We start from the raw sequence: 14,019 nt of genomic DNA, 5'->3' as shown, positions 1-14,019 counted from the left end.
GTTTTGGTCCTGCTGAGTGCTATTAACACATCTGATTCAATTGATTCCCCTGGGCTTGATGATTAGCTTATTGAATCAAGAGTTTAAAAGTAGTGTACCCTCATCCAGTGAATGCTTTATGCATGTGGGTTAAGCCTGACAAAGACTTTTGACTCAAAGTGTTGCACAATACAACTGCGGGGGAATATCAGTGCACGGGTATCTTAGTTTATTAGCTGTGTCATTAAGTACTGGACTGAAACAAAAGCATATACACCCTCTAAGATCACTGCAGTAGATGCAGAAGTATTGAAGTTGACCCTTTCCTCCTCACTGTACTAGGAGCAGCTTTGCTGGCCCACCCTGGAGAGGATGAGTGTGGGGATGTGGTCGTGGTGTCTGCTCCTCGCTGCACATTCCTCAAAGCCACGGAGGACCTGGGTCTGTGTAAGAAATACCACAATGAAGACATGGTTGCTTTCTCCTACCACGACAGAGACAACTTCAGCAATGTTGGTAAGAATGTTGGTAATGGTGGGGGAAAAGTAGAGGGAGATTAACAGTATCAGCAGTTAATAAGTAATTGAACTTGTTGTGTAGATCTTCAGTACCCAATACACCTTCTGTAGGAATAGATACACACACATTCACTGTTGTGCGAGTGTGGTAATATAGCCCAAATTACACACACATATATATATTAGTGGGACTATATATATATATATATATATATATATATATATAAAATATATAAGTACCAGTCAAAAGTTTGGACACACCTACTCATTCAAGGTTTTTCTTTATTTTGTACTATTTTCTCCATTGTAGAATAATAGTGAAGACATCACAACTATGAAATAACACGTGAAGTAACCAAAAAGTGTTAAACAAATACAAATATATTTTATTTTTCACATTCTTCAAAGTAGCCACCCTTTGCCTTGATGACAGCTTTGCACACTCTTGGCATGCTCTCAACCAGCTTCACCTGGAATGCTTTTCCAACAATCTTGAAGGAGTTCCCACATATGCGGAGCACTTGTTGGCTGCTTTTCCTTCACTCTGCAGTCCAACTCATCCCAAACCATCTCAATTTGGTTGAGATGGGGTGATTGTGGAGACCAGGTCATCTGATGCAGCACTCCATCACTCCCCTTCTTTGTGAAATAGCCTTTACACAGTCTGGAGGTGTGTTGGGACATTTTCCCTTTAAAAAACAAATTATAGTCCCACTAAGCACAGAGCATATGGTGTATCACTGCAGAATTCTGTGGTAGCCATGCTGGTTAAGTGTGCCTTGAATCCTAAATAAATCACAGACAGTGTCACCAGCAAAGCACCCCCACACCATCACACCTCTTCCATACTTCATGGTAGAAACCACACATGTAGAGATCATCCGTTCACTTACTCTGCGTCTCACAAAGACATGGCGGTTGGAACTAAAAATCTCAAATCTGGACTCATCAGAACAAAGGACAGATTTCCACCGGTCTAATGTCTAGTGCTTGTGTTTCTTGGCCCAAGCAAGTCTCTTCTTCTTATTGGTGACCTTTAGTACATAGTGGTTTCTTTGCAGCAATTCGACCATGAAGGCCTGATTCACACAGTCTCCTCTGAACTGTTGATGTTGAGACGTGTGTGTTACTTGAAATCTGTGAAGCATTTATTTAGGCTGACATTTCTGAGGCTGGTAACTCTAATGTACAGCAGAGGTAACTCTGGGTCTTCCTTTCCTGTGGCGGTCCTCATGAGAGCCAGTTTCATCATAGCGCTTGATGGTTTTTCCGACTGCACTTGAAGAAACTTTCAAAGTTCTTAATTTTCCGTATTGACTGACCTTCATGTCTTAAAGTAATGGGCTGTCGTTTCTCTTTGCTTATTTGAGCTGTTCTTGCCATAATATGGACTTGGTCCTTTACCTTTACCTTCTGTATACCACCCCTACCTTGTCACAACACAGCTGATTGGCTCAAACACATTAAGGAGGAAAGAAATTCCACAAATTAACTTAACAAAGCACCCCTGTTAATTGAATTGCATTCAAATCAAGGTTTGTCACGTGCGCAGAATACAACAGGTGTAGACCTTACAGTGAAATGCTTACTTACAGGCCCTAACCAACAGTGCAATTTTTAAGTAAAAAATAGGTATTAGGTGAACAATAGATAAGTAAAGAAATAAAAATCACAGTTAAAAGACTGAAAATAACAGTAGCGAGGCTATAGACAGGCACCAGTTAGTCAGGCTAATTGAGGCAATATGTACATGTAGGTATAGTTAAAGTGACTATGCATATATGATGAACAGAGTAGCAGCAGCGTAAAAGAGAGGGTTGGTGGGACACAATGCAGATAGTCCGGGTAGCCAATGTGTGGGGGCACCAGTTAGTTGGGCTAATTGAGGTAATATGTACATGAATGTATAGTTAGTGACTATGCATAGATGAAGAACAGAGTAGCAGCAGCGTAAGAGAGGGGTTGGGGGGGGTGGACAATGCAAATTGTCCGGGTAGCCATTTGAATCCCTGAGTCTTACGGCTAAAAGCTGTTGAGAAGCCTTTTGGTCCTAGACTTGGCGCTCCGGTACCGCTTGCCTTGCGGTAGCAGAGAGAACAATCTATGACTGGGGTGGCTGGGCAGTACACACTGCCTTCTGTAGTGCCTTTGCGGTCATAGGCCGAGCAGTTGCGGTACCAGGCAGTGATGCAACCAGTCAGCATGCTCTCGATGGTGCAGCTGTAGAACCTTCCATGTGACAACCTCTTGAAGCTGGTTGAGAGAATGCCAAGGGTGTTTAAAGCTGTCATGAAGGCAAAGGGTGGTTACTTTGAAGAATCTCAAATATATTTGGATTTGTTTAACTCTTTTTTGTTTACTACATGATTCCATATGTGTTATTTCATAGTTTTGATGTTTTCACTATTGTTCTACAACATGTCCATTACTATAGTTTTGCCAAGTCGGTTAGGACATCTACTTTGTGCATGACACAATGTAATATTTCCAACAATTGTTTACAGACAGATTATTTCACTTCTAATCCACTGTATCACAATTCCAGTGGGTCAGAAGTTTACATCCATTAAGTTGACTGTGCCTTTAAACAGCTTGGAAACTTCCAGAAAATTATGTCATGGCTTTAGAAGCTTCTGATAGGCTAATTGACATCATTTGAGTCAATTGGAGGTGTACCTTTGGATGTATTTCAAGGCCGACCTTCAAACTCAGTGCCTTTTTGCTTGACATCATGGGAAAATCAAAAGAAATCAACCAAGAACTCTAAAAAAAATTGTAGACCTCCACAAGATTGGTTCATCCTTGGGAGCAATTTCCAAACGCCTGAAGGTACCACGTTCATCTGTACAAACAATAGTACACAAGTATAAACACCGGGGGACCACGCAGCCGTCATACCGCTCAGGAAGGAGACGCGTTCTGTCTCCTAGAGATGAAGGTACATTGGTGCAAAAAGTGCAAATCAATCCCAGAACAACAGCAAAGGACCTTGTGAAGATGCTGGAGGAAACAGGTACAAAGGTATCTATATCCACAGTAAAACGAGTCCTATACCAACATAACCTGAAAGGCCACTCAGCAAGGAAGATGCCACTGCTCCAAAACTGCCATAAAAAAGACAGACTACGGTTTGCAACTGCACATGGGGACAATGATCATACTTTTTGGAGAAATGTCCTCCGGTCTGATGAAACAAAAATATAACTGTTTTTGCCATAATGACTATCTTTATGTTTGGAGAAAAAAGGGGGAGGCTTGCAAGCCGAAGAACACCATCCCAACCGTGAAGCACGGGGGTGGCAGCATCATGTTGTGGGGGTGCTTTGCTGCAGGAGGGACTGGTGCACTTCACAAAATAGATGGCATCATGAGGCGGGAAATAATGTAGATATATTGAAGCATCATCTCAAGACATCATTCAGGAAGTTAAAGCTTGGTCGCAAATGGGTCTTCCAAATGGACAATGACCCCAAGCATACTTCCAAAGTTGTGGCAAAATGGCTTAAAGACTACAAAGTCAAGGTATTGGAGTGGCCATCACAAATCCCTTTTCTCAATCCTATAGAAAATTTGTGGGCAGAACTGAAAAAGGTTGTGCGAGCAAGGAGGCCTACAAACCTGACTCAGTTACACCAGCTGTGTCAGGAGGAATGGGCCAAAATTCACCCAACTTATTGTGGGAAGCTTGTGGGAGGCTGCCTGAAACGTTTGACCCAAGTTAAACAATTTAAAGGCAATGCTACCAAATACTAACTGAGTGAATGTAAACTTCTGACCCACTGGGAATGTGATGAAAGAAATAAAAGCTGAAATAAATAACTAGTATTGTTCTGACATTTCACATTCTTAAAATAAGGTGGTGATCCTAACTAATTTTTACTAGGAATAAATGTCAGGAATTGTGAAACTTACTTCAAATGTATTTGGCTAAGGTGTATGTAAACATCCGACTTCAACTGTATATACATATATATTCATATACACACACACACACACACACACACACACCAGTTCAAAATTTTGGGGTCACTTAGAAATGCTCTTATTTATTGTCCATTAATATGACATCAAATTCATCAGAAATACAGTGTAGATATTGTTAATGTTGTAAATGACTATTGTAGCTGAGACAGCTGATTTTTGTACGCATATGTAGATATTCCATAAGAGGCCCATTATCAGCAACCATCACTCCTGTGTTCCAATGGCACGTTGTGTTAGCTAATCCAAGTTCATCATTTTAAAAGTCTAATTGATCATTAGAAAACCCTTTTGCAATTATGTTAGCACAGCTGAAAATGGTTGTTCTGATTAAAGAAGCAATAAAACTGGCCTTCTTTAGACTAGTTGAGTATCTGGAACATCAGCATTTGTGGGTTCAATTCCAGGCTCAAAAAGGCCAGAAACAAAGACCTTTCTTCTGAAACTGTTCGCTGCTCTGGCCCCCCAATGGTGGAACAAACTCCCTCACGACGCCAGGACAGCGGAGTCAATCACCACCTTCCGGAGACACCTGAAACCCCACCTCTTTAAGGAATACTTAGGATAGGATAAAGTAATCCTTCTCACCCCCTTAAAAGACCTAGATGCACTATTGTAAAGTGGCTGTTCCACTGGATGTCATAAGGTGAAAGCACCAATTTGTAAGTCGCTCTGGATAAGAGCGTCTGCTAAATGACTTAAATGTAATGTAAATGAAACTTGTCAGTCTCTTCTTGTTCTGAGAAATTACAGCTATTCCATGCGAGGAATTGCCAAGAAACTGAAGATCTCATACAACGATGTGTACTACTCCCTTCACAGAACAGCGCAAACGGGCTCTAACCAGAATAGAAAGAGGAGTGGGAGGCCCAGTGCACAACTGAGCGAGAGGAAAAGTACATTAGAGTGTCTAGTTTGAGAAACAGAGAGACCTCAACTGGCAGCTTCATTAAAGAGTATCCGCAAACCCCAGTCTCAACGTCAACAGTGAAGAGGCGACTCCGGGATGCTGGCCTTCTAGGCAGAGTGCCTCGGTCCAGTGTGTGTTCTTTTGCCATCTTAATCTTTTATTTTTATTGGCCAGTCTGAGATATGGCTTTTTCTTTGCAGTGGGTGCGGGACACTGTGGCTTGTAGGCCTCTCCAGGTTTCGCATCCATGCATGAATCAAGCCACGTACAAGGTTTTCCTGGAAGAAAACTTGCTTCCTTCTGCTCTGACAAAGTTCCAACTCTGAGGGTTGATTTTTCCAGCAGGACAAGGGTCCATGCCACACAGCCAGGACAATCAAGGTGTGGATGAAGGACCACCAGATCCAGACCCTGTCATGGCCAGCCCAATCTCCAGACGTGAACCACATTGAAAACCTCTAGAATGTGATCAATAGGAAGATGGATGGTCACAAGCCATCAAACAAAGCCGAGCTGCTTGAATTTGTGCCGGGAGTGGCATAAAGTCACCCAACATCAATGTGAAAGACTGGCGGAGAGCATGCCAAGACGCATGAAAGCTGTAATTGAAAATGAGTTTTTTCACCAAATATTGATTTCTGAATATGAACTTATTTTCTTTGCATTATTTGAGGTCTGACAACACTGCATATTTTTTGTTATTTTGACCAGTTGTCATTTTATGAAAATAAATGCTCTAAATGACAGTATTTCTATTTGGAATTTGGGAGAAATGTTGTCAGTAGTTTATGGAATAAAACAAAAATGTTCAATTTACCCAAACACATACCTTTAAATAGTAAAATAAGAATTTTGCAGTGGTCTCTTAATTTTTTTCCAGAACTGTGTGTGTGTGTATATATATTATATATCCACACACACACGACAGTCTTGATTGACGCCTGTCCTCTGTGTTACCAGATGACATGCAGGAGTTCCTGACGCTAGCAGAGCGTCAGTACATAGTCAAGAATGAGCTGGACTCTCTACAGGCCCAGAAGAAGCAGAGAATCCCTGGAATCCCAGAGGCGCCAGGGGTCCTAGAGGCCTGGGAAAACATATGTGAGTCTTTACATGTGCGTGTGTGTGTTTAGGTATGTGAATAGAGTGATATACTATAAATGGGGATGTTGGGTGATTCCTCACGAAACTAAATAAAAAAAGGACTTATTTAGGGTATTTTCACTAAATATCCATAGAAAGATCCTTCAATAGGAATGATTGCTGACATGTACTTGACATTTGTATTTTAATGCATAATTGAGAAATTATTAATTGAAATTGGAATATGTGACTCCACAATGTGCTGCAAAGTCGGTGCTACGAAGCAAAAGTTGGTATCATTTGAAGCTTTATCACTTGCTCTGTAATATGAGTAGTATTGTTTGTGCGCATGTGTGCTATCTGGTTTACCTCAGCATGTTCTGTCCTCTGGTCATGATCTTGCTTAGCTAAGCTGTTCTGCAGCAGAGCAGAGCACCACCTCTGGCTCATCAGTTCAGTGCTCTCTCCGGTCCTCTCTCACTGCTCTGTGATCTGCACTGTCCCTTACGTATGCTGCCAAGCTTCTGGCTATGTTACCCCCGGTTACCCGTCTGTATGTGTAATAATGGTAGAGGTATTGTACAGTTCCCTGATGTTGCCCATCCGTCCTGTCTCTGTGCTGTAGGTCAGAAGCTGGTGAGGGCAGGAGTGATAAAGGACATCTTCCCTCTACATGACCAGCAGAGACTGAATGACCTCGGCAGAATGTGGTACTCTAAGAAGCAGATATGGGGACAGCCTCTCGGTAAACAACATCATGCAGTAAAGCAAACACAAAATAGTTACATACTGTATTCACCCACACACTAGAGCTGGGATGATAAACCAAAAATGACAGACACAGACACTGCCTTCCTCCTATGTTGGTGATTTTGTTACACAACGTTCCTGTAGATGGTGCTAAAACCAGAATTTGGTCAACAGCAATAGTCTATGCATTATGTTTATTCTTGCTATGAAAGTATCTGCCTGTCCCTGTTTTGCTGTTGGCTGCTGACTCTCATGCCCATCTCCCCACTGTGACGTCATCAATCGTCAAGATAATTGGAAAAAAACGTACTTATTTTATTTCATAATATACATCATTTAAAACGGCCAAGTTCTATTCATAACGGTATTCAGTTGGTAAGAGACAGACATTCTGTAAATACTAGAAATAGATTGTCCACCAACTATGCGTTATCCAGACAGAAAAGAGAAATAGGCAAAATAAAATTTCGATTTAGAGCAATAAAGAAATTGAATTAATTAACTGAGCAAACCAAAAACCTTTCAATATAAATTCAAACCATTTAAATACATAGAAATGTTGTGGGACTATAGTAGATGAATAATCTATATTTTTTAGATTGAGTATTTATTGGGTCATTGTTGGTATATTATGTATGTTTGTAATAGTGTGTTATATGTGAAAATGGGTTCGTATTATAAATTGTATTTGAATGTTTACGGACTCTTGGAAGATTAGTCCAAATGGGGACTAAAAGATCCAAATCAAATCCCCACTGTGAGGAGGTAGAGATGCATATGACCTTTGCTCAAAATGATATTGTGAGAAAAATACAGTTTTCAAAGCAACTCATGTTGTTCTAGTTACAGAAAGGAGAGTCACAGCTTTCTGTGAGTAGATCATGTGTTTCTCACCTCTTAATATTGAGTTCATGGTACGACTTTACAAGTGGAACTGTAGCTTAGGCATAGCGGTGAAAGGTTTTTGTAGGACATTAGACTACATTTACTGAGCCTACATTTACTGAGCCTACATGGCTATATAGCAACAATATCATATTTAGCATTAGCAATCTAGCTAAATGTTTTGAGTTCCCACTTCCTCAGGTGGTGAATAATACAGCCATGAGGCCAATATGCAAAGATGTTGTCAAATTCTCTGAAGAATTTTGACAGGTTGCACATCAAAATCTCAAATCTGGATAAGTTCGATGAAATAGCTTACTGTTTTAATCATAGGCTACCATCTCTGTTGTTTTACTTGGCACTGACCACTAATGTAAAGTAACTGTCCATTGACATTTTTTTATCATTGTTGTATATTGTTGTTATTGGGCAAAAAAGTTACATTCGCGATATGACTTTTTGCCCATATCACCCAGCCCTTCCCGGATGTTTTTTGTTGTAATTTATTGCTGATTTATCATTATCGCAAAAAATGTGTGAATTTATTGTGATATGGATTTTCTATCCATATCGCCCGGCTCTAACAAACATTTGCTCCTTTGTCCTGCTAATGATCGCTCTCTTCCTGTGCAGATGCAATACAATCATATTTTGGAAGCACCGTGGCGTTTTACTTCAGTTTTCTAGACTTCTACACCTGGGCCCTGGTTCCCCCTGCCTTCCTGGGCCTTGTCCTGACCTTTCTGCTGCCTGGAGGTGGTGGGGTGGTGAAGGAGCAGGCCGGGGAGGGGGTGATGGAGGAGGACGACGATGGCCCCTCGGTCAGCGGTCACATGGTACAGGCTGTATTCAGCATGCTGTGGTCCACGCTGTTCATCGAATTGTGGAAGCGTCGGAGCTCCTCCCTCTCCCACCGCTGGGGCACACTGAACCTGGCCGAGCGCTTCGCCGGGCCCCGCCCTGGCTTCCACGGTACCCTGGGGCTCAACCCTGAAACAGGCCGTCTGGAGCCCCTGTTCCCGGAGTGGCAGAGGCAGCTGCGTTTAGGCCTGGTGTCGTTGCCCCTAGTGGGGCTTTTAATGGGACTGGTGGTGCTGGGAATGACTTGCTTCTATCACGGAGAGGCCCTGGTGCAGGGCTTCCATCAGGACAGCGGCTCCCTGTTCTCTGGAGTTCTGCTCTACATGCCCTCCATGGCCCACATTGTCTACACCAACATGCTGGGGAATGTGTACCACGCTGTGGCCATGCAACTCACCGAGTGGGGTGAGAGAGAGCACTGGGGAGGGAGATGGGTTAGAGATGATAGAGAAGGGTTATAAAAGAGGGGGAGAGAAAATAAATGTGAGGTTGATGAATAATTGCAGTAGGGGTTAGAATGTTTGGGAACACAGAGCTAAGTTCACCAAAGAGCAGAGAGTCATATAATAATAGATAATGCAATTGGATGCAAAGTATCACAGTTTGTGTGTGATAAGGCCACTGAAAATCTGTCTGATTTACCCACATAGAAAACCACAGAGAGGAGTCCTCCTTCCAGAACCATCATACCACCAAAGTCCTCCTGGTCAGTTTTCCTTCCCCATCTGTCAGTCTATCATCCTCCTCCTCCCAGGAGAAAGGTAGCATAGCTGTTAAAAGCGTTCGGCCAGTAAACGAAAGGTAGCTGGATCGAATCCCAGAGCCGACTAAGTGCTACATCTGTTGTTGTGCCCTTGAGCAAGGGATTTAGCCTGTAAGTTGCTCTGGATAGGCGCTTCTGGTAAATGACAAATATAAAAAATGGTGCAGAGCTAAATGTATTGTGATACAGATAAGAGTACTGTGCAGATAGTATCAGCTGTTTTTTTATAAACAGATGTGGGAGGCAAATCAGATACAGGATCTGTAGTCGTGCCTCCAGAGATATTAATTGAAGCCAACATCTCACTTTCTAATTTTCAGTTTACTTTCTTCAACAACTTTGCTGTGCTCTTCCACATTGCCTTTTACAAACAGGACCTACCACTGCTACGCAAGGTAAGAGATTTCAGCTGGGCAGCACTGTTTGTCTATGGCCGGAGGAAAAGTTATACAATGTGGAAATACCTCATTTTAAAGGGTAGATGGATCTCAAATAGATTTTCTTGAGCTCTACAACAGAGCAGATCACATTCTCTCTGTGCACCATCTGTAGTAATTGATCCCAGAGAGAGTGTGTATGCAGTATGTAACTATTTATGTTTGTTTACTATCAATTTTTGCCCAGAGGCTTGCCTCTATGCTAATTGGGAACCAGCTGGTGAACCAGTGTACAGAGGTGGTAGTGCCGTTTATAGTCGACCGCTTCCTTAGTGCTCCCCATAAGAAAGAGCAGGAGGACGACCTAGAGATGGACAAACTCAGAGCCCAGAGAAGCCTTCCCCCTTATCCAGTAAGTCCATGTAAAATGTGTATTTTTTTCTTCTTTTCCATTTCTCTTCATTGTGCTCGCCTGCCTTGGTTTCTTTGCATCTGTGCCTTAAGGGGTAGAATCAGGTTTGGGTGCATTTGCATATGTACTGTATGTTTGGTGTATATTTGTTTTGGTGTTATTGCGTCTGTTGCTACGTTGCAGGGCCTGTTTGCGGAGTACATTGAATTGCTGCTGCAGTTTGGGTATTTGAGTCTGTTCTCCTGTGTGTACCCGCTCACCGCCGTCCTCCTGCTCCTCAACAACATCACAGAGATCCGAGGGGATGCCTACAAGATCTGCAAACTGTTCCGGAAGCCATTCTCTGCCCCAGTGTCCAATATGGGGGTGTGGCAGGTCAGGAGGGTTTTGGGGCGATGTGAGAATTTGAACAAACAGAGAGGGCATTTTTAATGCAGACAGAAATGTGTTATGAAGCTAAATCTGGTAAATAAATAGATGTGAGCAACGTGCAGTGGTCAATGTTATTTCCTTATCAGTGCCCATCTATGTCCCTATGCACATGTCTGTATTTGCGCCTGTCCTTGTATGTACCTGTAACCATATTACTGTATGCCTGTGTGTATGTTTCAGACAGCGTTTGAGGTTCTGGGCTTTGTCTCAGTCATGTCTAACTGCTGGCTGCTACTGCTGTCCCCTCGCGTCCAGGAGTTCTGTCTGGAGGGAGGGATCAGCGGCAAGAACATCATACTGGTCGCCATCCTGGTGGAGGTACAGTGTGAGGGAGGGGAGTTAGGTTTGGGGAGCCATCCTGGTGGAGGTACAGTATGAGGGAGGGGAGTTAGGTTTGGGGAGCCTTCCTGGTGGAGGTACAGTATGAGGGAGGAGAGTTAGGTTTGAGGAGCCATCCTGGTGGAGGTACAGTATGAGGGAGGGGAGTTAGGTTTGGGGAGCCTTCCTGGTGGAGGTACAGTATGAGGGAGGAGAGTTAGGTTTGGGGAGCCATCATGGTGGAGGTACAGTATGAGGGAGGGGAGTTAGGTTTGGGGAGCCATCCTGGTGGAGGTACAGTATGAGGGAGGGGAGTTAGGTTTGGGGAGCCTTCCTGGTGAAGGTACAGTATGAGGGAGGAGAGTTAGGTTTGGGGAGCCATCCTGGTGGAGGTACAGTATGAGGGAGGGGAGTTAGGTTTGGGGAGCCTTCCTGGTGGAGGTACAGTATGAGGGAGGAGAGTTAGGTTTGGGGAGCCATCATGGTGGAGGTACAGTATGAGGGAGGGGAGTTAGGTTTGGGGAGCCATCCTGGTGGAGGTACAGTATGAGGGAGGGGAGTTAGGTTTGGGGAGCCTTCCTGGTGGAGGTACAGTATGAGGGAGGAGAGTTAGGTTTGAGGAGCCATCCTGGTGGAGGTACAGTATGAGGGAGGGGAGTTAGGTTTGGGGAGCCTTCCTGGTGGAGGTACAGTATGAGGGAGGAGAGTTAGGTTTGGGGAGCCATCATGGTGGAGGTACAGTATGAGGGAGGGGAGTTAGGTTTGGGGAGCCATCCTGGTGGAGGTACAGTATGAGGGAGGGGAGTTAGGTTTGGGGAGCCTTCCTGGTGAAGGTACAGTATGAGGGAGGAGAGTTAGGTTTGGGGAGCCATCCTGGTGGAGGTACAGTATGAGGGAGGGGAGTTAGGTTTGGGGAGCCTTCCTGGTGGAGGTACAGTATCTTGTTCATAACAGTACATGGTTCATAACAATTGTCTTATTTACAGAATGTTACAGTGTCATCATCTGCCGAACCAACATAGGTGAGGGTAGCCTAGTGGTTAAGAGCATTGGGCCAGTAACCGACAGGTTGCTGGGCTGAATCCCCGAGCGGACTAGGTGAAAAATCTGCCGATGTGCCCTTGAGCAAGGCACCCTAATTGCTCCTGTAAGTTGCTCTGGATAAGAGCATCTGCTTAATGACTAAAATGTGTTTGTTAGCATGTCCTGATCCTGGTCAAGATGGTTCTAGCCTTTATGATCCCAGATGAGCCTGACTGGGTCAGAATCAAGAGGGAACAGATCGAGTTTAACTCTATGCAAGCTCTAGGGCAGCAGGTAAGAATGACCTAATCAAGAATAATCACTAATAATATAGAAAATCCCTGCCAGTTACTGGAACAACCTGGCATCTGACAATCAAACATCTCCTTTTGACTCCAACAGAAGCTATGAAGCCCCTGTGGGAGAGTGAGTGTCCTGTTGCTCTTCAAGTGGTGGTCTGGACTAGGGGGCTCATTAGAATTAGCTGCCATAACGAGGGCGGACAGGAGGATATAAAGACACGTCTGTTTGGCCTGTGAACCTAAACCCTGGAGTCAGCCAGTCTGAGAAGCTCTCTCAGTATCTCCCTCTGAAGGACTCCCTCTCCAGGCATAAATACAGTTCAGAAAGGAAACACCAGGTATTCGTTTAACCATTTATTAGAGAATATGAACAGTACAATAGGTCTTGGCAATATGCTCTGCTCCTTCAGGGTAGCTCACTGTCAGAGCAAAGCGTCAACATATAATAACTACTGGTATACCAATCCACCTGCAGGAAGGAAAACAGAACCAAACAGGTGGAGGTTGGGGTGGTGGAGGTTTTGGTGGTGGTGTGTAGCAAGAAAAACAAATGCATACTAGCAGTAGCAGCAAGCGGCAGAGGATGTCTGAGCAGAACCTGGTCAGCTTAAATAGACCGCCATACTAAGGTAGGAAGTGTTGTTAGCATCTGGTTGGTGCAGTCTCAGCTGATGCAGAAACTCAGGTTTTCATTCTGAACCTGCTTTGCTTTATAAGGCATGTTAGATACTAGAGGCAGGGGCCATGGACTGAAGCGGTGTAGCTTTGCAGCTTCAGTTTATGTGTCAGATTTCTTGAAATACTGGGTAGCTTTGGACTTTGTGTCTGGCACATACTATGCACATTTTTAATTTGCTATATATATATATATTTTTTTCTCCAGTGTTTTACGTACTTTCACATAATGACTGTTACACCTAAAATCAAATGATCAATTATTTGAAGATTTTACAAATGTTAAAACATAAGGAGTAATGATTAACTTGATTTTGGGATACATACTATATTCATATGCATCTTTTAAAATGGAATATGTGGATGATGTGTTGGATTGAGTGGAGATGGTTATGTTCAGCCAAATAAAATAAACATCCCAAATCATCACACTTCACTGTATCTCTTTCTTGCTCTAGTTGGAAAAATACTAAGTTTCATTTGTGCATTTCTATCATTTGACCTTCTAAAAGAGAAAAAATGCAAGGTTACGGTCAAAATTCCAATTCCACCATCCTTGCTGATTAACCTATGGAATCCCTTGTGCAATAATCACTTCCCTTTCTAGTGGAAGCCATAGGAAACTGCAATCTGGGTCCTATCCATTTGTATTTCCCATAGGCTAGCACTGAAATGGCCTGTGACCTAAAAAAAACACAACACACATTCTGGATGGATTTTCGCCTGCCATATCAGTTCTGTTATACTCAA

The 14,019-nt window shown here is 43.2% G+C and overlaps 1 protein-coding gene across 2 annotated transcripts in view; it reads left to right on the top strand.

Moving 5' to 3' along the window:
• LOC115134377 (anoctamin-10-like) overlaps positions 1 to 13,695 on the top strand; it is a 35,100-nt gene extending 21,405 nt beyond the window's left edge. The window contains exons 3-12 of one of the 2 annotated variants that reach the window (XM_029668273.2): positions 322 to 495; positions 6,349 to 6,489; positions 7,097 to 7,216; positions 8,740 to 9,372; positions 9,618 to 9,673; positions 10,051 to 10,125; positions 10,355 to 10,894; positions 11,132 to 11,269; positions 12,470 to 12,586; positions 12,695 to 13,695. In XM_029668273.2, coding sequence (XP_029524133.1) covers positions 322 to 495; positions 6,349 to 6,489; positions 7,097 to 7,216; positions 8,740 to 9,372; positions 9,618 to 9,673; positions 10,051 to 10,125; positions 10,355 to 10,894; positions 11,132 to 11,269; positions 12,470 to 12,586; positions 12,695 to 12,703 — 2,003 coding nt within the window. In that variant the 3' untranslated portion in view covers positions 12,704 to 13,695. The other variant, XM_065022632.1, reaches the window with a different exon arrangement.
• The last annotated feature ends 324 nt before the right edge of the window (positions 13,696 to 14,019 follow it).

Source organism: Oncorhynchus nerka, linkage group LG9a (genome assembly GCF_034236695.1).
Source record: "Oncorhynchus nerka isolate Pitt River linkage group LG9a, Oner_Uvic_2.0, whole genome shotgun sequence".
In the NCBI taxonomy this organism is placed as follows: domain Eukaryota; kingdom Metazoa; phylum Chordata; class Actinopteri; order Salmoniformes; family Salmonidae; genus Oncorhynchus; species Oncorhynchus nerka.
This window is presented reverse-complemented; position numbering and strand designations above follow the sequence as displayed.